Genomic DNA, 25,796 nt, shown 5'->3' on the forward strand with positions numbered 1-25,796 from the left:
GGCTCGCAGAGCTGTCGCGGGAGTTGGTGGGTGTCCTCTCGCGAGGCTGGAGGTACGCGCTGATTGGCTGCGGGGGGTTGAATGTAAGATGGCGCCCAGGGAGCTGTGAGGGGAAAAGACTCGGGGCCGAGGTGGCGGCAGCGGCGCGGTGCGACGGCGGCAGCAGGGCCGGGGTGAGGCGGGGCCTCCCCCATTCGCGTTGCACCGGGCGCGTCCCCGCTTCTTCCCCCCCCTTCTCCCCGGTCCTCCGCGGGCGGCCGTTTCCGCGCGCGGGCACCGGAAGGCGCGGCCTCGGCGCGGCCCTCGGCGGCCGCCGTCCCCCGCGAAGCCCCCAACATGGCGGCGGGGAGTGTGTGGGGAAGGGGGGGGCGGCGGCGGCGCCTCCGCCTCCTCCTGCAGGCCCGGTGCTGGCCGCCCCGCCGGGGAACAAAGGCGGCGGGAGCGGCCCGGGCAGCGCTGGGGCAGAGGCTGAGCCGCGGCCGATGATCTCAGGGGCTAAATATGGAGCTTCGCCTCGGCTGGGCTGGGTGGCTCCTCGGGGCAGCGCCGGGCACACGAGCAGGGGGGGACCTCTGGATCCGGTCACTGCTGCTGCTGCCTTGTTCTAAGTTCTGTGTTGCAGTAAGTCCGGTGTCACCGGCTGCGCTGCGCCGGGCACCGCAGGGTGTGAGCGCTCTGCGCCCTGTCACAGCTGTGCTCGTCCCTGGGCATGCCGGTCAGGCCGAGGGACACAATGGTTACAAATTTGGCACCTCGCAGTTCTTCAGTAGGAGCCGCTGGCTGCGTGGATGATCATATCTGTCTGTCCTGGGGGTTCTTTTTTGTTTTTTCTCTTCATGGATTACATATTAAAAATAAAATGGCTTTAATAAAGAAAAGAGGAACTGGGGATGGAAAGAGCTTCTTTGTTCTGTCTTCTCCAGAACGTTACAAGTCTAAGAGCTCAGGACAAGAGCAGCAGAAATACATGCAACATGGTGACTGGTGAGTCCAGATTGTCCACATGCTGCAAGTTGTGTGTGTGTTTTCAGTAACCTCAGTCTTAAGTTTTATGAACTAACCGTATGTGCTCATGATCTTCAAAGAGTTTCTTGAACTTATTCCCTGGGAAAAAAATGCCATGGTCTTGAATTCCTTCCCTATAGCAGAGAAAGCTTATTGCCTGGATGCTCTTTGATTTTAGACTTCAGTATTAAAAACATGCTGCTGAGATCTAGTGATGGGTGTTTGCTGTTTCTAATGTGTGTCTACAGGATAAGTGGAATGCCTAAATCAGTATGTTTTAATAACTAACAGTAAAAGTGGTGGTTGCAGCAGCAAGCTGTGTATGTTGCTCTACAAAACCTTGCTGAGTGCGCACCTGAGCCTTAAAGGAGGCTTTCTGCCATAAATGTAGGTGGATTGGGTTTTAGTGAATAAAACTTCTGGGAGTACAGTGTTATTCTCCTGAATCTTCATCTAGACCTGGTACCTCTGCTGCTCCTGGGGCTTTGTGAAGTGCAGGTTTGGGTGGCTCAGTGCTTTTGGTTAAATAACCCCAAACAGCCTTCAGACTGAGAGGAACAACTTGGGGAGAAGCACACTCCAGCCTGTGATGTTACCTGCAGCATGTTTTGCTCCTTTCTGATTGCCAGAGCTGTAGACAAAAGGAAGATCCTGCTGCTGTTGCAGAGCAGGGACAGATGCCATGTGGGGCAGTGGGGTTCTGACCCCTGCATGGGTCTGTGAGTGCTGTTGTGGCTCAAGTGAGCATCTCACTGGTTTTAGTCACTGGTGGCTCTCAGTGTAGTAACTTCAAGTGTAAAGGACTTTCCATGGTAGAAGAGAGATACCTTCTGACAGCTTGTGACAGAGGAATATTTGCTGGTCAGGGAAGGCTAGCCTAGTAGGTTCTTGATTTTAATGCAAAATAGAAGTAATTAAGATGGAGAAGCTGAGCAGGGTCAGGGATTTGTAGCTAACTAGTGTTGGGTTTGTTGCACTTCCTGGTGGTTGGAAGAGGTAGGTGATGCTTTGGTGGTGGACCTCTTTACGTTTGGGCTTTCTGCTTGTGCATCTGCGTTTCTGGTGGCTTTTGGTCTCTGCTGCACAGAAGCATGATGTGCCTCTGAGCAGCTCTTGGCAGAAGGGTTCAAGTTCCAAAGTAAAAGTGAAGGTTAATGGGTAGTTGCTGCTGAAAGCAGTGGCCCTGCTGACCTCCCCACCCTCTCCCTAAAGAAGATGAACAGAAGGTGAAGACCTATTCCCCGAGTTGCTGCAACATAATAAGCACCAATGCAAGAGTCAAGGGAGAAGGCAAGACCTGTGCTGAGAGGGGAGGGCATCCTGTTCAGCAGCAGCTTGCTGTTGAAGAGCAGATCATCTCAAACCCTGTAGTGTTAACACCTGGGTTCCCAGTGTGGTGGTCTTGAGGCTTATTCCTCAGGAGAGTCTTCCCTCTGAAACCTGTGTCTGCTTGTGTAACTTAAGGTGGGGATGCAGAATGATTCTGCTCTTCTGAAAGCCTCACTGTAGTATTGAAGTCATAGAATAGAATAGTTAGGGTTGGAAAGGACCTTAAGATCATCTAGTTCCAGCCCCCGTGCCATGGGCAGGGACACCTCACACTAAACCATCTCACCCAGGACTTCGTCCAACCTGGCCTTGAATGCTGCCAGGGATAGAGCATTCGCAACCTCCCTGGGCAACCCATTCCAGTGCCTCACCACCCTAACAGGAAAGAATTTCTTCCTTATATCCAATCTAAACTTCCCCTGTTTAAGTTTTAAACTGTTACCCCTTGTCCTGTCACTACAGTCCCTAATGAAGAGTCCCTCCCCAGCATCCCTATAGGCCCCCTTCAGATACTGGAAAGCTGCTATGAGGTCTCCACGCAGCCTTCTCTTCTCCAGACTGAACAGCCCCAACTTCCTCAGTCTGTCTTCATACGGGAGGTGCTCCAGTCCCCTGATCATCCTCGTGGCCCTCCTCTGGACTTGTTCCACCAGTTCCATGTCCTTTTTATGTTAAGGACACCAGAACTGCACACAATACTCCAGGTGAGGTCTCACAAGAGCAGAGTAGAGGGGCAGGGTCACCTCCTTCGACCTGCTGGTCACGCTCCTTTTGATGCAGCCCAAGATACGATTGCTTTCTTGGCTGCGAGCGCACACTGCCTGCCCATGTTCATTTTCTCATCGACCAACACCCCCAAGTCCTTCTCTGCAGGGCTGCTCTGAATCTCTTCTCTGCCCAACCTGTAGCTGTGCCTGGGATTGATCCGACCCAGGTGTAGGACCTTGCACTTGGCATGGTTAAACTTCATGAGGTTGGCATCAGCCCACCTCACAAGCGTGTCAAGGTCCCTCTGGATGGCATTCCTTCCCTCCAGCGTATCAACCGAACCACACAGCTTGGTGTCATTGGCAAACTTGCTGAGGGCACACTCAATCCCACTGTCCATGTCAGCGATGAAGATGTTGAACAAGACCGGTCCCAGCACCGATCCCTGAGGGACACCACTCGTTACTGCTCTCCAGCCGGACATTGAGCCATTGACCACAACTCTTTGTGTGCGGCCATCCAGCCAGTTCTTTATCCACCGAGTGGTCCATCCATCAAATTGATGTCTCTCCAGTTTAGAGACAAGGATGTCGTGTGGGACAGTGTCGAACGCTTTGCACAAGTCCAGGGAGATGACATCAACTGCTCTACCCCTGTCCATCAGTTCTGTAGCCCCATCATAGAAGGCCACCAAATTGGTCAGGCAGGATTTCCCTAGTGAAGCCATGCTGGCTGTCACCAAGCACCTTGTTGATTTTCATGTGCCTTAGCATGCGTTCCAGGAGAATCTGCTCCAAGATTTTGCCAGGCACAGAGGTGAGACTGACTGGTCTGTAATTCCCCGGGTCATCCATCTTCCCCTTCTTAAAAATGGGGGTTATATTTCCTTTTTTCCAGTCACTGGGAACTTCACCTGACTGCCATGATTTTTCAAATATGGTGGCCAGTGGCTTCGGAACTTCATTTGCCAGCTCCTTCAGGATCTGTGGATGGATCTCACCAGCATGTTCATTTTTTTTAAGATGGTCTTGAACCAGTTCCTCTCCTACAGTGGGCGCAAGGTCTTCATTCTCACAGTCCCTGCACCTGCCTTCCAAGACTTGGGTGGTTTTGTCAGAGCCTTTGCCAGTGAAGACCGAGGCAAAGAAGTCATTCAGAACCTCAGCCTTCTCCAAATCCTGTGTAGTTAGTTCTCCTAATAGCTTCCAGAGGAGGCCGACGTTGTCCCTAGTCTTTTATTCACTACATACCTATAGAATCCCTTCCTGTTATCCTTAACATCCCTAGCCAAGTTTAATTCTAACTGGGCCTTAGTTTTCCTAACCTGGTCCCTAGCTTCCCGGACAACATCCCTGTACTCTTCCCAGGTCGCCTGTCCTTGCCTCTTTTTTCAATTGAATTTTCCTCAGGAGCTCCTTATTCATCCAAGGAGGTCTCCTGGCCCTCCTGCTGCACTTCCTTCTGGTTGGGATGCAACACTCCTGAGCTTATAGCAGGTGATCCTTGAATATCAGCCAAGAGTCTTGGGCCCCCCTGCCCTCTAGGGCTATATGCCATGGAACCTTCCTAAGCAGGTTCCTGAAGAGGCCAAAGTCTGCTCTCTTGAAGTCCAGGGCAGTGAGCTTGCTGCCTGCTCTTCTCACTGTCCTGAGGATCTCGAATTCAAGCATCTCGTGATCGCTGCATCCAAGGCTGCCCTGGAGAGTCACATTTCCAATGAGCCCTTCCCTGTTGGTGAGCACAAGGTCAAGCATGGCACCTCTCCTTGTCGGCTCCTCTATTACTTGCAGAAGGAAGTTGTCTTCTACACAATCGAGGAACCTCCTGGATTGCTTGTGCCGGGCCGTACCGTCCTTCCAACAGATGTCAGGGTGGTTGAAGTCACCCATGAGAACAAGGGCCTGTGAGGGTGAGGCTTTTCCTATCTGTCTATGGAGTGCTTCATCCGCAGGTTCTCCTTGATCAGGCGGTCTGTAACAGATCCCCACAGTAATGTGTCCCATAGCTGTTTTCCCTTTAACCCTGACCCACAAACTCTCTGTGGACTGCTCACCTGTCCCCAGACAGAGTTCCATACTCTCCAGCCTATCCCTAACATAAAGGGCAACTCCCCCTCCCCGCCTGCCAGGCCTGTCTTTTCTAAAGAGCCTATAACCTTCCATTCCAACACTCCAGTCATAGGAGCCATCCCACCATGTTTCTGCGATGCCTATTATATCATGCCCCCGTAGACGTGCACACATCTCTAATTCCTCTTTTTGTTCCCTATGCTACGGGCATTTGTACAGAGGCATCCAAGCCGAGTCCAAATGAAGCCGGCTCTTTGGCTGGAGCGGCTGGAATATATCTACATTGCTCTGAGCATTTATTATAGGTGCTGGCAACTGACTGGGTGAAATGTTTGCATTTGTAAAGTCAAATGTTTGCAAGCTCCAAGTAGAAAATGGGGACAAGTTAATAGCTTAAAATCTCTTCCCACTTCATAATATGTAGCAGAGCATCTTAGATGCAGATGCATTTGAGTACAGCTGGTGTAGGTCCTGAGTCACTGGGGATGCATTAACAAGGCTGTTTTCTACTGGTTTCTCCCTGCACATGCAGTCTCTTTGGGGGAAGGTTAATAATGTGTCCTGTGGAGGTGTGGGGTACTCTTTGGTGGCTCTTGGAGGAGCAACTTAAGTCAGTAGTCTCGCTGACTCTGTTGCAACTAAGTGAATAGTCTTACTGGCTCTATCGTATGGAACTGCCTTGAATATGTGAAATACCAGACTATCTGCAAGGCAGGAGAACTCTTTTTCTGTCTAGCTGTGGGCTCTATTGTTGAATGTTGAAGAGCTGTTGGATTTACAAGGTGGACACTGTGAACTGGTGCTTTCTGCTATAAATGTTGATGCATGTTATAAGAGTATTTTCTGTAGTAATGTCATACGGCAACAGTTGTTGCTTAATAACTCCACAGACTACAAATAGAGCACGAATTGCCTCATGTGTGTCCCCCTTACCTTTGATATTCATTCTTTCTCCTCTGAGCCTGGTCCAGTGCAGTAGCCATGAACCTTTCCATGTAAACAAAGCCTGTGTGTGCTGAGACTGCTGTCACATAAGGGTGAAGAGTGGTCAGGATTTGCTCTGGCTCCCACTGATCCTGGTGGGAATTGGGGCTGGACTTGTGGAATAAGCTTGGGTGCCACGGGGGCCTGGACCTAATGTTTTCACGCTGGCTGTTACAGTCTTATGTTCAACCATGTGTATCTGTCTTGGTTCCACTTGGTTAAATCATGGTAAAATGATACAAAAGGTTCTGGGTTTGTCCCTATTCTCTTTAGAACTTACAGGCATAATGTACATATATGATGTTTGTCCCTTTTCCTCCTTTTTACAGCTTGATCTAGTAGTACTGAATCACCTCTTCTAGTCCTAACCTTGTGTTGTTTCACATCTTTTCACAACTATCTCAGTATCTGGTAGTGTTACAGCTCAAATCTCTTCATCTTTTATCAAGACTAATTAGTGCCTTAAAAACAACCAGTGTTTTACTCACTGCAGATTCCATTTGTGGCTTTAAACAAGATAAGTCAATGCTGTCAGAGCATACCCCAGAGCTTTCTGATGTGCTCAGGTGGAGTTAGCTTTGTTGTAGTGTTTTTTTTCTTGCTTTTTCTTACTGATCACCTGATTTCTTTTGCTTTCTCTCTTTTGTTGTCAAACACGGCATGTTTCATGTTAACTTCTCCCTATATTAAAGGACATCAAAACCTGCTGCTGCTGTTGCCTTTGTCACTTCCAGAGCTCTGTTTCTTCCATGTGTGTAGCTCCCCATTTGAGGAATCTCTTGATTCAAGCACTCTCTTTTTGCTTGCTATGTTCAGATCAGTAAGCTGCCCTAGTCCTAATAGCAGTGGGCTGATGCTGCATCTGTTGCTCTTCCGTTGTGCTTCCCATTAGCTGCCTAGAATAGCACTGCATGGCCTGATAGAACGTACTGCTTGGCTCTCCGACCTCTGTGTCCGCAGAGCAGGTCCACAGCTGTTGATTTCTGAGCTTCTCTCACTAATACTGCATGTTGCAAACAGACAAGATGTGAGACTTGAGTTCATCTATTGTGGGACTCGCCTGGTTTGGGGGAAGTACAGCACTAGAAGATGTTACATGGCAGTGAGCTCTTTGAGTAATAACAGTTACACCTGGTTATGGTTCAGACATCCCTGAGCTGCTCAGGGTTAATCTGAGCAATGTGTAGTAATACAAGATGCCTTGTAAAACTAAAGCATCTGTCTCAGGCATCTGGCTCTGCATGTTTGCCAATTTTCATACGGTTACTGGAGTCAGGAGTATCCTTGTATCAAAGGAGAGCTGCAGTTCAGACTTTCACTTTCTCTTTCCTTAAGGAACCCTGAGGACCTTGCAATATGAATAATTCTCTGGAGAACACCATTTCTTTTGAAGAATATATCCGTGTGAAGGCACGAACAATCCCCCAGCACAGGATGAAGGAGTTCCTGGACTCCCTTGCTTCCAAGGGCCCGGAAGCTCTGCAGGAGTTCCAGCAGACAGCCACCACCACCATGGTGTATCAGCAGGGTGGCAACTGCATTTACACGGACAGCACAGAGGTGGCTGGGTCTTTGCTTGAACTTGCTTGTCCTGTGACAACCAGTGTCCAGCAGCAAACTCAGCCAGAGCAGCAGATACAGGTTCAGCAACCCCAGCAAGTCCAGGTAAGCATCTTAAATCATATCTAAATGTATGTATGACTTGCTAAGCCCTGGAGCAGTGTTCGGGGTCAGCTACTGTCTAACCTGAAACCACAGGCAAGCACTTGCAAAGCAAGGCCCATTAACTTTATATAGAACAGCACTATTTCCCTTTCATTTAAGGAATTTGATAGTAAATGTCTCTCTTGCCTGTGCCTCCATTGAGTCCTGCTGCAGGAGGAGCAGCACACATAGCAATGTGGTGGCGTAACCTGATGGAAACATGGTTGACAGTTCTGGCATGTACACAGCTCCTCAGTGCCCCATACTCTCTGTGAAGCTGCTATAAATACCACCCCCCTCTGCTGGTCTTACTCTGTCTGGTTGTTCGGGGTGGCTGTGGGCTCTCAATCCTTTCTTTAATGAAATCAGGTTTTGCTTGAACATTCTAAAAGTTGTAGTTCCTGAATTGTCTTTTAAGTGAGGGGAGATGCGGGGGAGCGAAGCGATGGTATGAGCCAGGGGAAGATGCCTTTCAGGAAAGGAACTCTTAAAAAGATGCATGTCTGTCAAGATACATGATCCCTTTGCACTATGGAAGGAGGCTTTTCCATTATTTGTTTTATTATGTATTGCAGTAATTTTTATTAAGTATTAAATGAGCAAATACAGCACCAGAGAGGGGAAAAAACCCAACCCCGAACATACAACTTTGGTCTTCAAACAGAGTTTGTAACTCAAAGAGTTCATAGGTGGCAGGGCATTTACTAAGGGTTTCTTATTGATATGTCTCCAAACAGTTGAAATCTGACAGCTTTAATTCTGGTACACTTCAGATAGAAATCTTTGTGCTTTTTGTAGCATGAATGTAAAGTTGTGAGCTCTCCTCTTTTGCAACAAATGAGGGTATGGAAGCACAAATGAGTAGAGATAAGGTAGTGTGAACTTGCTGCAGTACAGCAGACCTGCACTAGCAGTTGGCTTGTATGCTTTTATCCTACAGCAAAGACAAACTTATGTCTTTCACTGGGCAGCTCATCTCCAATTACTCTCTCTATTGAGTAAATGAATGCTTAACAGGGACTTCTGTAACCTGTTGCCCCACAGTAACGTGTGTTGCAAGGATTTTGAAGGATAAAAGCCTCTACAGTCTCACAGACAGAGCTTGGATCTCTGCGTGGCTCTATTCAAACTGATCGGAGTGGGTTTGGTTCTGCCAGATAGCACATTTTGGGGAAGAGGCTTCATTTTGTAGTAGAAGGACTAAAAGGGTTGGCTTCTGGGTGCCTCAGCCTTGAAGATGTGGAGGGTCCCCAGACCAATTGTAAAAGTCGGAAGGTATCTGGTGTCCCCTCCCCTGCTGCTGCTTCCTTTCAAAACTACTCGAAGTTCAGGCTTGACCCTCGCAAGTCTTCTCAGAGATAGGGAGATCAGGTATCATATGCTCCAGAGAAAAGCAGTCTCCTGACCTTCTTGAAAAGAACTGTGGAGTTGCTGCCAGGGACCTGTTCTTAGTTTGAAACCAAGTGTCATTACCCTGCATGCGAAACACACCTGGTGAAAGTCAGGATTTCAGCAGCATTCCTAAAGAACAGTGTCTGTTCTCCCCACCTTGTTTCTGATGTGACTCTGCTTTAAATTACCCATGTTCTCATCTGCTAACACATTTCGGAGTTAGTGTTTGTGTTGCCTTCCCTGTTGCTCGCTTGAGGATGTTGCAGCCTCCCTGAACAGAGGTGACACAACTGGTACTAGATACTGCCACAGCTGAATTCACATGATTTTGAGCAGCTAGCTCAGAAATGAAGGTTTTTGGTAAGGATGGAGTGGAAAGAAATGTCTTTACCCCTTTGCAAGGGTGTTTTCTGTCTTACTGAGATGTGATTTATGTTAAAGTCGTGAGTTAGTGCTTACCTGTTTCAGGAGTGTTGCTGTGGCAGCAGTAGCAGAGCTTTGTGTCTGAACAGGGTTGAGTCTTGTGGTGACTCTGGGGGTAACAGTGCCCCCTACTAGAGCTGGGCACCAGATCCAGCTGAAATACTTGTGTTTTATTGTGAGCAATTTTGGTCACCCACTGAAGCCAGACTTATGTCATTCCTGGTACTTGACTTGATAATCTCTTTATTTCTTGCTAATCCAATTGGAAATGAGTGGAAGACCCTTTGAATGGCTGTTTATATCTGGCAATGTGACAGTGGGGCTGAGGGTGACTAATAATATGACCAGGCAGGTGACCTTAACGGGTGAAGTGCTGATGACAACTGTACCATCATAAAGATAGACAGTGCTCAAGTTTCATCCTAGATGTTACTTGCTGTGAATAACCAAAGACACTGTATGACTGTTGACTGCTTTTATTTATCCTGGCAAAATACATTTCCTGTTGGAAGAAGTTGCTACCTTAGGGTTTTCCTGCTTAAAAGGTTCAACAGGCTGTTGCCAAATGTTTATTTTAAAGGCTGAGTGGATGCAACTCTTGAGTTATAGACACCATGCTGCAGTGCAAGTGTCTTGGAATTCCTTCTGTGCCCAGTATTGCAGTGGTGCTGTTTTAAGGAGTTCAGTATGTCAAGCTGTCATTCCTTGTGCTGCATCAGGGGGTGGCTGGCAAGGGCTGTATTTTGCTCCAGTCAAGTAAGAGTTTTGTCAGCTCTGCCTTTGGTGAGAATGTTGTTGCTTGGGCTTGTGCGTTGAGGCCTTGGAATTGACGGTGTCAGTGAGGTGTTAGCACTGACTTGCTTACTGAATACAGTTTTCCCGCAGAGGTCAGTGAACCTCTTGTGCCTCTTCCTCTTCTGCAAGAAAACAATTGAAAGAATAACAGAGGAAACTGAAAAAATATCAGAGGACAAAGTATCTTTGCTTAGGACACATACAGTGTGTGTGGGAAGATCCTCAGTTTCAGCTATTTATTAATGCAAGAGTCTGGTGGTAGGTGGCAAGAGCTTCTCAAACAGGGCTTGAGGGGAAGGTACTATAGGTGAACAAGATCACAGAACTATATAGGGGATGGTTAAATGCTGGTGTAAAATGCCTTGCAGTTAATGCTTAGACCTTTAATTGCTTAATTCCTTGTGTGTTTACTGTTCAGATGCTTCAGTCCTCCCCCAGCCTATTCTGTGACTGCAGACTGTTGTTAATGACATAAAGCAGGGAAAGATGCACTGAAGTAGCTCAGGAGAAAATCTTATCTCTGGCTCTGAACAGAATACATATTCCCTTTGCTTCTGATGGGTGCACTTCCTCTACCTCAGCGCTGGTTTTGAAGTTTAGCCTGGAAATACAGCTCCTATTTGCTTACCTTTGCAAAGCATCCTGATATGGTAGAGTAGCACATAGTATTAATCAGCATTTGCTAGGGCTGAGCATGACACTTCAAAGAGTGGTTGTAGTCAAGAGTGGTGTTTTCAAGGTAGCACCTTCTTGTCTATGGAAGCGGGTTCCTTATTGAGAAGCAAGCTGGTTTGTTTTCCCTGTCTCATGTGGTTTAACTGCCTTAAACCTAAATCCTACCCCAGTGTAAAGCTTGACAACATAATCTTGATATTGTAACTGTTCAAACACATGCAAGGCCTAATTTGGCCTGTGGAATTTTCTCTTTGATGATCATGAATGAGCAGAGGAAAAACCTGGAGTGAGAATCTGTTTGGCAGTTGTTCTGAAAAGCTGACTTGTACACTCCCCATAGGCCTTGTTTACTTAGATAGCAAAGGACTTCCTGTAAAGTAGTTGAATAACAAGTTCCAACATTTCCTGCTACTTCAGCGATCAGTCTTTTCACCTCTTCTATACTCAGATCTGGTTTGTACTTGTGCATGTGCTTTCTGGCATAACATTAGGAGGAACTCTTTATTGCAGTGGTAGTTTTTAATGCTGGAGTCGCTTTAGCTTAGGACTGTTGTTGAGGGAAGTGTATGTTAAGCCTTCTTTCTTTAAATTTGCCTAAAAATAACGAGGAGATAGCTCTTTTCCAGCTCTCCCTTTTTTGTCCAAGTGTTTGGTTGCTGTCACCTTGCTCAGGTGTGGAAGTTTGAGGTTACCTTTTGGGGGACATTGGATTTGCCACCTGCCCCCCCTTACATCTTGTAGGTTTGGAGCCTGTTTGGGATTCCCTTGAGATGACACTAACCAATAAGATGCAGTCTTGTGTGTGGGTATTTGCCTGGCTTGGCTAGTAGGCAAGAGTAGACCTAAGTTTGAAATAGTTGTCTGGAATGTGTAGTGTGGACACCTCAGCAGGTCAGTCCTGCTCTGAAGGTCTGCTCTTGGTCTATCCTGCTACTTCTAGTGTGCGTGTAGCTTCAGAACCCAAGATGTGTTTGTGAGAAGAGACATCTAAGAGCCTGTCAGGTGCCCTGGGGCAAGGTAGATCTCGGACAATCCATGCCTCTAAGAGCTGGTGTGTGTGTGTGCTCATTTGGAGTTAGGGTTTGAGAAATGGTAGGTAATCCAGTCAGTCCACAGCTGAGATTTCCTTTGCTTGGGAATTCATTCACCTTGTTTCAGAAGTGCAGTTCTTCAGCCTCATTTCTTCTTGGGCAGAGAATCCACACAGGGCAGACATGCTCTGAATCCTACTTGAGAGTTTGTCAGGCACTTTGTCAACCATGAGGAAACAAAGCTTTTGGAAGACAGGCTTTGGCTGTTCTCATGCTCACGGAGTACCTTTCTTTTTGCATGTGCTCAGTTCTAGCCACAGTATGGTTTGGAGCTTAATGTGACAGAAAATTTCTGTTAAAGGAATCCTAAAAGTTCTGCCCTCCCTGTTACGGTGTAGATCTGGTTTCCAATGCTTCTGATTCTCCAGTCAGCTAGTACTTGGTTCAACTTGTAGCTGTTTTATGGTAAAAGCCATTTATTTCTCTGTGTGAAGTTGCCTTGCTGGGAAGTGGTTCTTCTTGTGCTGTTAGATCCAAACTTCTGGCAGTAAGCAGTTTTTCAGTACCGGTAACTTGGCAAGTTCCTTTCTTTCACCATTATAACGCAGGAATTTCCAGCATAATATGTTCTCACTTTAATCTTCAGCATAAGATGAAGATTTAAAGTTCTCCCTGCTGGTCTTTGCCTGTAAATTTAAAGCATTCTTCTTTGTACAGAGTCTGTTGTTTAGTGTGATTCTTTGTCCTTTTTTTCCTCAGATAGCAAGTTAAGCAATGAGGTCAGTGGAAGAAGCTCTGGGTTGAACTTTGTAAATCAGAAATAAATGATTGCAGCACTCATGGGTACAACCTACTTGAAAATAGGGAGGGATCTACTGCAAGATGTGGTTGTTAAAAATGGATATGTAATTCACATGGGATGGGTAATGTGAGGTAGGTAGAGCTCTAGTGTCCTTTTAAATAGGAGCAGTTTCTAGTCAGAAGCATGACACCTGAAATGCACAGCAAAGAGAGCTTCCAGGCTTGCTGGAGTCTGACTTCTTTCCGTTTTTTGAGTCTGGACTCATTCTTTGGCTGTTAACAATAGCACTTCTAAGGAATTCTCAGTCAACCTGTGCGGATTCTGAAAAAACACTGCAGAAGTACAGGCTAAATGACATGTGTGCCTCTTTCTGTGACATGATTTTGAATCCTGGCAGATAAAGCAAACATTTTTTGGGTGAAACTGAAAATACATCAGTGCAATAATGAATTTAGTTTGGCCAGTGTTAGGCCTTCGTCTTGCAGGTCATTCTTTGAACAAGAACTTTAAAAATCACTAATACAGTATTTATATATTAATTTAAGTCAGATATTTTGGAGAATACTTGCCTTTGCGGTGTAATTGGAACTGCCTTCCCCTGGACTCTTCACTGGGGCCTGTACTTGGGCCTGTTTGCCCAAGGCAGTGCTCATGCTGGGGGGCAGTATGATAAGAGTATCGAATAGAACTGAAGCAGCATCCTGTAGGTGAGTCCATCTTTTTCTGTTAACTGCCTGATCAAATCACTCACTGATGCAGCTTTTAAAGCTGTCGTGCTGACTCAAGCTCATATGTTTCTTGTTACCTTGCAGGGAATTATTATAGCAAATCCACGTCATCTGGATTGCAGTATGCTGCATATAGCTTCCAGCAAGAACCTGTAAAATTCCCTGTTCTTCCTGGAAATAAAATTAGTTCTTAACAGGAGGTGACTTACAAAAACTGGTCTGCAAGTGGTGCATTTTGCTACACTACTTTTTTTCCTCTTAATGGGCTGCAAATGAATCCTTAATGTACCTTAAGGTGATGTTGGGAGGTGAGATTTCATGTGTCTGTGCAGTGCAGACCTGTGTGGTGATTGTTCCTGGCATTGTCAGGTTGGCTGCTGTGGTGTCTGTGCAAATGCTGTGTTAGCTTTCCTCACTCCATAAAGTGAGGTAGAAAAGGGTGAGAGAACATGAGTAGGAAGGCATAGTTTTGGAACTAGATAGATCTGTTTTGGCTTCAAACTTCATATGGCTCTCATAGGTGCCACTAATAAAGCGCTACATCTCCCTGTTGGGTTTGAAAGGAGAGGTTGAGTAATTAATTTCCCCCCTTAAGACAGAGTGTTAAGGAAGCCTGGAGAAGTAGAGGATCATGGGAACCTGGGATCTTGCTTCTAGGACAGGGGAAATGCAACAAAGGGGCTCTGTAAATGAGGGAAACAGAGTGGGGAAGTGTCTGGATGAGGAGAGCAGAACTGACTCGGTGCCCTGGCAGTGGAGATGCCACTTGGGCTGGGTTCAAGGCCTGGGATGTGAAGTTATGGGCTCACTCTGACTCCTAGCTTTCAGTCTGCTCCTGGGCTCTTGCTAGATAGTGTGACAGGCCATGGGGAAATGAGCATTGATGCAAGAGGGTGTGATTTATTTTTTAGTTTTCCCCTAGAATAAAAAGAACTGTGTTTGGCTACAAGTCTTAAAATAATTTATCTGTGTTATTCAGCATTGTGTAAGTGCATGAGCTAGAAAATACAACTGAGTAATTTCAACAATAAATGGAATAAGTAAATAATGAAAATCAAATTGGTTTTAATTATCACTGCCAAGGAAATACTTGTGACATTTAAAACCTAAATGCTGTAGTGTTGCTCCTCAGTGTATGACAGACTCAGGTTGAGCTTGCAACTTCCTGTGTTGACACCTGCTTGGGTGGTATTACTGTTGGAGAGTGCTTCCAAAATGGTATTTCTGTCCTTTATCTGGAAAGGGCCAAGTGCTGGTTTCAACTTACCCATATTTCTTACTGCCTGTCACTGGCAAGTGCTTCAACTGGGGCTGAAGGCAGTAAAACCATCTTTAGAGCACGGTGAACATGAGGCAAGCTCTTGCATTTTGTAGCAAGATAAACTTGTAATGTGCATGACCTTAACGTCTTGCTATTGCAGAGCCTGTGCTGAAATAACATTTTAGCAATGCAAATGGTGCTGAAGACTCTTTTGGCTCCCAAGGATGCAATCTGTTGGCTTGAGCCCACAGAGCTGTGAGAATGGAGATGCAGCTCACGCGCTCTTCTGTCTGTGATGAGAAGGGTGATCATGTGCAGCGCTGAGCAAATGCATCATCTACCATGTCTCTGTTAGCAACCAGGCACTTCCAGAGCAACTTGGTTCTATTTTCCTGAAGTCTTTACTGATGTATTAATGTATGGAATCATAAAACTGAGCATAAAAGACCTGGAGCATAGACCTCCAGTGGTAGATCATCTTTGTTGGTGCCCCTGCTATTGAATTACTGATGTCTAACTGCTGAATTGGTGGTGTTGCAGGTTCAGGTCCAGGTCCAGCAGTCACCACAGCAGGTCTCAGCTCAGCAGCTCTCTCCCCAGCTAACTGTCCATCAGGCTTCAGAGCAGCCAATACAGGTGCAAGTGCAGATCCAAGGCCAGGCGCAGCAGCAGGCATCCCAGACAATACAGAATCAGTCTCTTCAGAGCCCCAGCCCATCTCAGCTGCAAGCAGCTCAAATCCAAGTGCAGCATGTGCAGACTGCCCAGCAGATCCAGGCTGCGGAGATACAGGAGGAACACATACAACACCAGCAGATCCAGGCCCAGCTCGTGGCAGGACAGGCCATTACTGGTGGTCAGCAGATACAGATCCAGACAGTTGGGGCACTGTCACCTCCACCTTCTCAGCAGGGCTCTCCACGAGAGGGAGAGCGGAGGATCAGCACTGCCAGTGTCCTTCAGCCCGTGAAGAAGCGTAAGGTGGATATGCCTATCACTGTATCATATGCTATTTCAGGGCAGCCAGTTGCCACAGTGCTGGCCATTCCTCAGGGCCAGCAGCAAAGCTATGTCTCTTTAAGGCCAGACTTGTTAACAGTGGACAGTGCCCACCTGTACAGTGCCACTGGGACCATTACTAGCCCCACTGGAGAGACTTGGACCATCCCTGTTTACTCAGCTCAGCCACGTGGTGACCTTCAGCAGCAAAACATAACCCACATTGCCATCCCTCAGGAGGCCTACAACGCCGTCCATGTCAGCGGCTCTCCAACGACACTGGCTACTGTGAAGCTGGAAGATGACAAGGACAAGATGGTGGGAAGTACTTCAGTAGTGAAGAACTCTCATGAGGAGGTGGTGCAGACTCTTGCTAATTCGCTCTTTCCAGCGCAGTTTATGAATGGCAACATCCACATTCCAGTGGCAGTGCAGGCTGTGGCAGGGACATACCAGAACACAGCGCAGACAGTGCACATATGGGACCCGCAGCAGCAACAGCAGCAGCCCACGCCCCAGGAGCAGGGGCAGCAGCAGCAACAGCTACAAGTCACTTGCTCGGTAAGTTAAACTTGCTTCTCACTCTGTCTGCGATTAACAACTTCCAAATGTTGGAGAGAGGGAGGGTGGCAGCAGACGGCTGATAGGGAAACAGGAATGTGTCTGTCCCAGTATCCTCTTGTAGGGCATTTGACTCCTCATAGGTGTCAGACTGATGTGTTGATACATAATTACAGGATTCGAAACTTCCTCAAAGTACAGCCTTGCTCTCTGTGGTGTGAAGTAATAGATACATGCTCAATGCTGGCTGCTTCATAGCAGGTATTCCAAGGTCCTGAGCTGTCCAGGGGGTTGCAGTGGCCAGGCAATGATGGTTGCAGTGCAGCAAGGTGTGCAAATACATTACTCACCTTCTTATCAGTTACTTCGTGTTACACAGCACGTGGGTTCACAGCAGATCCTCTGCCAGGGTGAAGTGTGGAAATCTCCCTAGTTATGAGACAACTTCATGGATCAGGTGTGTCTGTAACACCATATCCTGCTTCTGGGAAATGCCTGGTGTGCAAGAGAGCAGTAAGGAGCAGTGGCAGGCAAGCATCTCCTCATGGTGCTTGGCAAATGTGGACAGATTTGTTGCTTTTTCTTTTAAAGGCTTTGTTGCTAACTTTAAGCTATAGATTATTTTGAATTGGCTTTTAAAACTTGAATAACTGGGGCTGTGGACTTTTGTATGTGCAAATGGATGTCATTGATCGTTTATTCCCAGAAAGTGAAAAGTGATTGACCTATCAGAGCCTGTTTTTGCTGAATAGGATGAGGGCAAAAATACCCAAGCTTGCTAGAATAAATGTTGTTATAAATTCCATCTGGTTTATAAATAACACTGTTGGCTTTATAAAGTGTGTATGCCCTCTGCTTCACTAGTAAGCACTGAGACAAGGAGGATTGCCTTCTGTAGTTGTGTCTGGTTGTTTCCAAGTTGGTTGTGGGCTATAGCCCACCAGGATCTGCACTGAAAACAGTTCTCTACATATCTAGATAACTTTAAGGTCCTGGATGCCCTTTTTATAAAGCTGTACTTTAAGCTGCAGCTTATGGTTCTTGTAATACATGGGGGCTTGTTTGGTTGAGGTTTTCTTGTTTTGTCATGTTCAGATAATCTTCCCTAGCTCATCTTTTCCCTGTATTGGTACTTCAGAGGTCACTTCATCTCCTTCAGCTGCTTGAACAAACTAAGTTGATAAAGCTTTTTGCCTTTCTGCTAAACAGGACTTTTAGGCTTATTTTAGGGTCTTTTAAGAGTATAAGCCATGTTCTTGGGAGGTATAAGCCATGTTCCTGAGGTATTAGCCCCATAATTTCTTTAATGGCTAATTGGAAATAATCTTCTAACACTGTATTGTGTATTAAGTTGCAGTTATTTTGCTCGACTTGTGAGAAACGTTAAGTCTGTTAAGAAGCAACTGCCAGCCCAGTCAATTAAGTGCAGGCTGTGTGACTCCCTCACTCTGCACAGGGTGTCTGTGGGTCAGGGCAGAAGATCACCCCATAGGTTGGACTGGTGGAGGTGGCTGGCTCTGGGAAGCCTCCTGCCCTATGGAGATCAATGGGGCAGAGCTCTGGAGGACATGGAGTCTCTGTCCTAGCTCCTGCAGAGCCAGAGTGTCAGTTCACCCTTGGACTCCTGTCCCCTCCAAGGCAGAGGCTTGCTTGATGAGTTCAACTTTGTCAGAATCCGCCTTGATAAAAGCTGGGCTCTTCCAGTCACAGCCTCCCTCTGCTGCTGGTGCTGCAGGGGTGAGAAGCAAAGAGCTGTCAAGAGCTAATGGAAAAGAAGAATTGACCAGAGGCAGTCAGAATGCTCCAGTCTGAGCTGGAGCTTTGTCTCTGTGGCTGGGTTTTATTATACTAAATAAGGTACAGGCATTACTACAGTCTTTAGGCCATTTTCATTATGGTCTCTGGTGCTGTCAGAGCAACTCTCACTGATGATTGACACTTGGCAGTATCAAAGGAAAAGTTACTTCATTATAACAAAGCTTTTTGGGGTGGCTCTTAAGAAGGACAAATCAAAACTGTTCTGATGTGAGGACTGCCATCTCTAACATTCTTCGGGTGCCACTGAGAATTTGACTTAAGGGCTGTAAAGCTTCAGGTTAACGTTTGTAACTGAGGTTATCTGTGAGTCTTACTGTGGCATGGGCTGGAGAAGTTGCAGTAGAGAATACAGGGTGAGTGAAGCTGGAGGGCTCGCTGCTCCTTCTGGATAGCTGCCATTATCATCTGTGTGGCTTTATGGCTGTAAAATCAGTTTCAGTTTGAGGTAGTAATTCCTGGTGACTTAAGGTCCTGCTGTGAAGTAAACTTCCAAAGGGCCTGGAGACTATAGTAAGTCATAAAGTAGCTCTTCACAGAATAGTAGTGAGCTCTTATTAGCAGTACTGGGGAGGTAGAAAGCATTTGCAGTGCCGCTGAAGGGCTGTTTTGATGCTGTTCTAGTTCTAAGAGATATAAAGTAACCTTTTAAGTTCTTGATAAGAACAAAGTGTCTGTTATGTACTGGGTAATGAAGAGAGCCTGCCCTCAATGGGCAGGGGTGGGAGGGATGCTACTGCCAGTGTACAATGTGCCATTGTACCCAGAACCTTGCTCAGGGCAATCCAGACTTAGAGCAGCAGTGGCTGGTAGAGATGATGGCATCTCACTGTTCTTCCTTGCCAGGGGGCTGGTGATCTCTGTAGGTGCTCTGTCTGTGAGGGGCCTGGGGCTCCTCTTGGTTGAGTGAGATTATGGACTTTAGTGGTGGGTCAGTGACAAGTTAGCTGAAGCCAAGAAAAATGCATTGGAATAAACTGGGCTTCAGAATCAATAGTGATGTGATTCAGTGTTTGAGGGGAGACCACAAGTCTGTTGTTGAGAGGACTTTAGCTCTAGAAAAATCTTTACCTTTGAATGTCCTGGCTTCCTACTTAGAGGTATTGTGGCTGTTGGGTCTCCTGTGATGTTCTGCAGGACTCTGAATGCATCAAGCTGCAAGTGGTGTGGATTTGCTAAATCCCCTCAAACCTAAAAGAGTTCTTGGAGAGATAAATACTCTTTTGTGAGCAGCAGTTCAGGTTGAACAGCAAAAGTTGTGCTCCTTGGATTAGAGGAGTGTTGCAAAAGGCTGATATCCCAGGGCTAGAGGTATTGCAGTGTTACTTGGGGTAACTTGTGGAACTTCTGCATATCGAAGTGTGTCTCAGACTGAACTGTTGTCTTTCACAGGCTCAAACTGTTCAAGTTGCTGAAGTTGAACCACAACCTCAGCCACAGACTTCACCTGAACTTCTACTTCCAAACTCTCTGAAGCCAGAAGAAGGGCTTGAAGTGTGGAAAAGCTGGGCACAGACCAAGAATGCAGAGCTGGAAAAAGAAGCGCAAAATAGGCTAGCACCTATTGGAAGTATGTGTCATGACAACACTGCCTGTCTTCCCTTTCAAGTTGGGATTAGGAGTGACTAAAACATTGGCTGTTTACTGCCCTAGAGCACACCTTTGTTTTTAAATGCAAACTTTGATTTACTCTGCAGTACTGCTCCACTGCCACAGGACATGCTTCAGGGGAGGTGTTAGCTCTGTGCAGAGCCAGCTCCAGCACCCAGGCTGGGAGTAGTAGCAAAGGGTGCTGTGACTGTGGTACGTGGAGGAGCAAAATGGCTGTGAGTGGCAGCCAGGCTGGCAGAGCAGTCACAGAGCTGCTGTTTCCCTGCTGCTGCAGGGCAGTGTTTCATTGTGGACATGGTGAAAGAAGGCAGTAGTCATGCAGCTGGCAGGACAGAGTCTTCCTGTTGGATTCTTGCTTGGTTAGTAGATCTGACAGCCTACAATCCTGATTTGCTTTAGTTTTGTTTATCATACTGGGAGAATGAGGTAGTACTGAGCCTGCTACATAGAATGGCAAAGCAGAGATCTGGGAAACCATTCCTGAAAGGTTGGGGGAATAATATGGCTTTATGGCTTAACTTATATGGCTTTGTTTTGGTTTTCCAGGGCGCCAGCTGCTGAGGTTCCAGGAGGATCTCATCTCCTCAGCTGTGGCTGAGCTCAATTATGGGCTATGCTTAATGACACGAGAAGCTCGAAATGGTGATGGTGAACCCTATGATCCAGATGTACTCTACTACATCTTCCTGTGCATTCAGAAGGTAGGGGGAGGACAGGTCTCTCTGCAGCAGAGCCATGCATCGTCAGCATGTAGAGGGAGGGTTCTCTGTTATAGAAATGGAGGCCCTGGCTTCACAACAGTTTGTAAGACAAAGTCTCTGCTTAAAAATAAACAAACAAAACCCCAACCAGATGAAATGTGGTCAGTGCACAGCAATGCTCTCCTCTCATGAGTTAAATTTGTGAAGAATCGTTAATAACCGAGTTCAGGATGATGGTGAGAATGATAAATTTTGGGTATTTTGGCAGGGGAGGAGGGTTGGATGATGCTTGAGGCAGTTATCAATGTCAAAACTTGATCTAGTTGAAGCTTTAACAGGCAAGAACTTAGCTTTGTGTGGTGTGGGAATTCTAAGCTGGTAATATTAGTGTGCTTTCTGAAGAGCTGCAAGATGGATCTAAACTCTGATAGGAGGGTTAAGAATTGTCTCCGTCCTTAACCTGCAACATTAGCATCCAAAGGACAGTCATGTGAAATAACCTGAAGTGAAAGGTGAAGTCTCACCAGTTTGACTTTCGAAGACGGTTTTTCCTTTCTCTCCTGGCATTCTCATGACAGTAACTGAGATTACCTGCCCTGCACTGGCCTTGATGCAAGGGTTTTCCCTCTAAGTAGAATGTTTTCAGTGCTATGCTGTAAAATGCTTGACTAACCAGTACTGGGCTTTTAGGCTAAGGTCTGGTGTTGGAATTACTTGCTCTGACTGTGCTGGACTGTGTTGTGACTCTCTTTCAGTATCTCTTTGAAAATGGCCGAGTAGATGACATCTTTTCAGATCTCTACTACATTCGATTCACTGAATGGCTGCATGAAGTTCTGAAGGATGTCCAGCCCCGTGTGTCCCCTCTTGGTAAGAACTTCTGTTCAAGAATTTTAAGCCTTTCTGGAGTTTGGGATGTTTAAACTGGACAGCAGCAGAAACTCTTGAAGTGCTTCATGTCCCTGGGACAGCTCTGCTTGTCAGGGAGAAAAATCCTGTGTCTGCAGTGACTGCTGAGTTACAGCATGAGTCAGGCTCTAGCCCTGTCAAGGGCTATTTTTCTATCACTTCTCACCCATCACAAGGCAGGTTGTTGGGAATTTGTAGTATCATGAGCATAGCTTACTTGGAAGCCAGCTGATCCTTGATCTGAATCAAGCTTTCTCCTCTGAAGTACTTATACATCTTGTCTCTGATATGTACTGTAACTCGGGGAGATAATACAACGCTGTCATACTGCCATGTAGCCAGATGGATATGGTCTGCAGGGCTAAGTAAGTGTCAGAGAAAAAAACAGTGTGTGATTAGAGCCTTGAATTCTGTGGTGAAATGCAGCTCAGCCCTGGGCTGAGAAAATGATTGCAGCAGGGGTGAGGGGATCACTTCCAGAAGAGAGAGATTTTGACAGAGTTATTATGTGTGAAAACTAGATTAAGAACTGCACTTTCAGAGCAGGAAACCTGGCTGCTCCTCCTTTTGCTCCCTTTGATCTGGTACGACATCAGTGAAGAAGCTACTGCTTGTGTTGAGCATGGTAGCTGATGTTACAGGCTCAATGGCTCAGTAGCACCGAGAGTTTGGGAATCCTTTTGTTTTCACTCTGGCTGTTTGATCTGTGTTTTGGCATTCTCAAGTGCTAGAGTTCATCTTGCTGTCTGTTTCCCTGTTTATCTATGTATTTGGAGTATAGTATTTCTCTTTTACACGAAGGATAAAAAAATCCGAGAATCAAAGGATTACTCATGTGTCCAAAATACATCACTTGGCACTGTGTTGACTAAAGCTGTGTGCAGGGCCAAGAGCTGATTTGTTACACTGGCCTGCCTGCTCTCACATATTATTGGATTAGGAGCATCTGCATTGGAGTTGAGCCATTAATTAAAAGCTGTTTAAGTGATGTTTATTCCTCCCTGGGCTGGTATGCATGGGCGTGCTGCAGAAGCATACCCTCCACAACTAGCAGTTGATGTATGTATTTAAGGGGTTCCTAATCATTCCTGCTGTTTAAAGTTATTTGCACACTAGTGACCTTTTACACCAGTGAGGATCTCCCCCTCCTCCTCCTCCTTCCCTTCAGATTTAAATGTTCTCCAGTAGCTACAGACTACAAATCACTGCTGTGACTGTTTCCTGGCATGATGCTGACTTTTGGTTATTGCAGGTTATGTACTCTCCAGTCATGTAACAGAAGAGATGCTGTGGGAGTGTAAGCAGCTGGGAGCTCACTCCCCTTCCACCTTGCTCACTACACTGATGTTTTTTAATACAAAGTAAGTACTCACGTCTTTGGGGATTTTGGGGAATAAACTTCAGACACATTGGCAGGGTTGGCAGGAAATTACTGCACCAGGTTAGGGCAGAATCGTGGATTCCAAGGGGTTGCACACAGAGTCCTGCAGCCTCATCAGGCAAAGATGCAGAGCAACAAGGAAAGGAGCTGCTATGGGGAAACTGAACTTGTGTTTGTGGCTTCGCTGCTGGAACAGTCTTTAAGTCTGTGTTGGTTTAAGCTTCAGCTGAGCAAAGATGACTGCTTTGGTGTTGTCCTGTATCCTTTACTTGCCCCTGAATGTCCTGTGTTCTCTTCTTGCTACTCAGATACTTCCTGTTGAAAACAGTAGACCAGCACATGAAGCTGGCCTTCTCCAAGGTGTTGAGGCAGACCAAGAAGAACCCTTCTAATCCCAAGGATAAAAGCACGAGTATCCGCTATCTGAAGGCTCCTGGCATACACCAGACAGGACAGAAAGGTAGTGTCTGCAAGTGTTTTGGGTGGACTCTTTACTTACTGGCCTTGAAGGAGGTGGATGAACTATGAGAACCCAAGGCTCTGCCAACTACTCTCAGCCCAGCAGCATGTATTCTGTGTGAGAGAGTGCAGTACCTTCTCATAATGAGCCTGGGGGCATAACCTTAACGTGGGGTGTATACAGGACTCATCAAGAGCTAAGGATAACTTTGTTACTTTTATTTTTTATGGACAAAGGGTCTATTGGGTGTAAGTGCTTATGAACAGAGGGAGAAACTTCTTTGGGAGGGCTTCCCTTACCTTGACTCATGTGAACCCAGATAAAATCTGTATGTAAGTACCATCTATCCTCTTCAAAGCACCGGCTCGGGGTTTAGATGGGGCACTGCAGCCTCAGCAGTGAGATGTCTCTCATTTTGGGCTGTGCAGAGGAAAAATGGAAAGAAGGATGTGACTGGGTTGTGATCTTCAGTAGCACTGACATAAGGTGAACTCTCCATAAAATGCTTTGAGCATTTAGAACCAGGTGCTTCTGCCCTGGCACAGTCTCTTTTATGGTGACAGGTTGCTGCCTGGCACTGCTTAGTGTGCTGTACTTATACAGTGTCTGACACACTTTTGGGGGGGGCTGGTTTGTAGTTACAGATGACATGTATGCAGAGCAGACTGAGAATCCAGAGAACCCCCTGAGGTGTCCCATAAAGCTGTATGACTTCTACCTCTTCAAATGGTGAGAGCTCTTGTTCATGTCTGTCACTGCTTTGCCTTCTGTGACTGTTAAGCTGCATCTTGTGGCTGGCCTAGTTTTCAGGGCTGTGTTTTCTAGCTGGCACAGTTTCTATATTTGCATAAATTTACCTAAAATGGGGAGGGGTGTTGGTGTGAGAGGGTGGGATTTACTCTGACTGCACCTAAGCTGAGCTTCCGTGGTATTTGAGGGAGACAAATCCTCATTTGTGAACTGGCTGCTCTTAATCTCATACTCCAGAGGTTTGCTGTGTTGCCATGAGCTCACTGTTCTGCCTGGGACTTGTGGGCATCCACTACTTGAGATAAGATTAGAGTCCTATTTAAATTGGCTTCTGAGCAAAATTGAGGACAACTTACTGGAGGGAGCCTCAAAGGACTCTCATCTAAATTATGACTGATAATGAATGTAAATGTTCCTCTGCACAGATGGGTCTGCAGCTAGCTTGGCTGTGCAAATACCTCATCCTTGCTTTACTCTGAAAGACCCGCAAAGCTCTCTGTGTGTTATACTTAACCAGTGTGAAATACAAATCACTTTCTTGTAGTCATTACTATGGCTTTTTAACCTTGACTTGGCCTGAAAGCTTTGGGACCACTGTTGTCTGTAGATGTAACTCCTAGATGTAATGTCTCATCAGCCAGAAGTTCACTGTGAGGGTTTGTAGAGCTGGGGTGAGGACTGTGGTGGTCTCTCCCTCCCAGGACATTGTGTTAGCCTGGTTATTTCTGATCTTCCTCACACAGCCCCCAGAGTGTGAAAGGCCGGAATGACACGTTTTACTTGACACCGGAGCCAGTGGTGGCCCCCAACAGCCCGATCTGGTATTCCATCCAGCCCATCAGCAGAGAGCAGATGGAGCAGATGCTCACCCGGATCCTGGTGATACGAGAGATTCAGGAAGCTATTGCCGTGGCTAATGCCAGCACCATGCACTAAGGCATCCTTCTTGGCTCAGAAGGGGTGGGGAGGGTGATGGGGGAGGGACAAGCAAAGAGAAATTGTACAGACTTTTACACTAAAGGAGATGCCTAAGTTTTTGTTTTTTTTATTGGTGTAGTTATGAAGCCCTTTTAGGCTTCTTCTCTTTAAAAAGAATCTAAAGGAAAAAAAAAAAACCTGCCCATTGTGTATCCTTACCCAACCTACCAAACTGTTGGAACCATTGGAGGCTGCATATCCCTGGGAGCTGTGGAAAGCTGCTGGTTGACTCTGGGTTGTTGTGTTTTTTTATGATGTAGAAAACATGAACCCACATGATTGGCCTGGCTGGCTGGGGCCTCTGTCTCCTTGGAGCACGTGCAGCCTAGAGGGCACAGAATGCTGGATGGACCTGCTCAGCCAGTGGAGGAGAGGCAGGCATCTTCTTTTCTTGTGCTTGGATGTTAATTTGCTGTTATCTTGGAAGGAAGAGGAGAGAGTGAACTGCAGTTGTGATTTATACAAAAACAAAAGCAAACCAACGATTTCTATTCAGACCTTTAAGTGACATTTTTAGATGTTAAAAGTACAAACTTTACCACACTTTTGTTTTGGATTTTTTTTTTTTTTTTGGCCTAACGTTGAGGCCTTAAACCTCGAGGCTCCTGTGCCTGATGGAATTCTTGTAACATACACTTGTGTATCATATAAAGATACCACCCTGTTTCTCTTATGTATTCTTACTCTAGTTGTTTATTAAGAATGACGAGCACGTCTTTTCAACA

At 46.4% G+C, this 25,796-nt stretch overlaps 1 protein-coding gene across 4 annotated transcripts; it reads left to right on the top strand.

The window, feature by feature from the left end:
• Positions 1-39: 39 nt before the first annotated feature.
• On the top strand, positions 40-25,796 carry QRICH1 (glutamine rich 1). Of its 4 annotated transcripts, XM_057405568.1 has the most exons (12): positions 41-173; positions 924-984; positions 7,431-7,760; positions 15,447-16,466; positions 19,674-19,851; positions 20,439-20,593; positions 21,349-21,463; positions 22,755-22,863; positions 23,192-23,343; positions 23,982-24,072; positions 24,837-25,035; positions 25,337-25,796. In XM_057405568.1, the coding sequence occupies exons 3-11, from the start codon at positions 7,452-7,454 to the stop codon at positions 25,027-25,029; spliced, it is 2,322 nt and encodes a 773-aa protein (XP_057261551.1). In that variant the 5' UTR covers positions 41-173; positions 924-984; positions 7,431-7,451; the 3' UTR covers positions 25,030-25,035; positions 25,337-25,796. The 4 variants fall into 4 exon arrangements, with proteins under 4 accessions (XP_057261553.1, XP_057261551.1, XP_057261554.1 ...); XM_057405570.1 differs by lacking the exon at positions 924-984 and having other exon boundaries at positions 40-173; XM_057405571.1 differs by lacking the exon at positions 924-984 and having other exon boundaries at positions 63-83.

The sequence above is a fragment of the Pezoporus wallicus genome, unplaced genomic scaffold, assembly GCF_028554395.1.
Source record: "Pezoporus wallicus isolate ANWC-B61680 ecotype Strahan unplaced genomic scaffold, APGP_CSIRO_Pwel_v1 contig_9450, whole genome shotgun sequence".
In the NCBI taxonomy this organism is placed as follows: Eukaryota; Metazoa; Chordata; class Aves; order Psittaciformes; family Psittacidae; genus Pezoporus; species Pezoporus wallicus.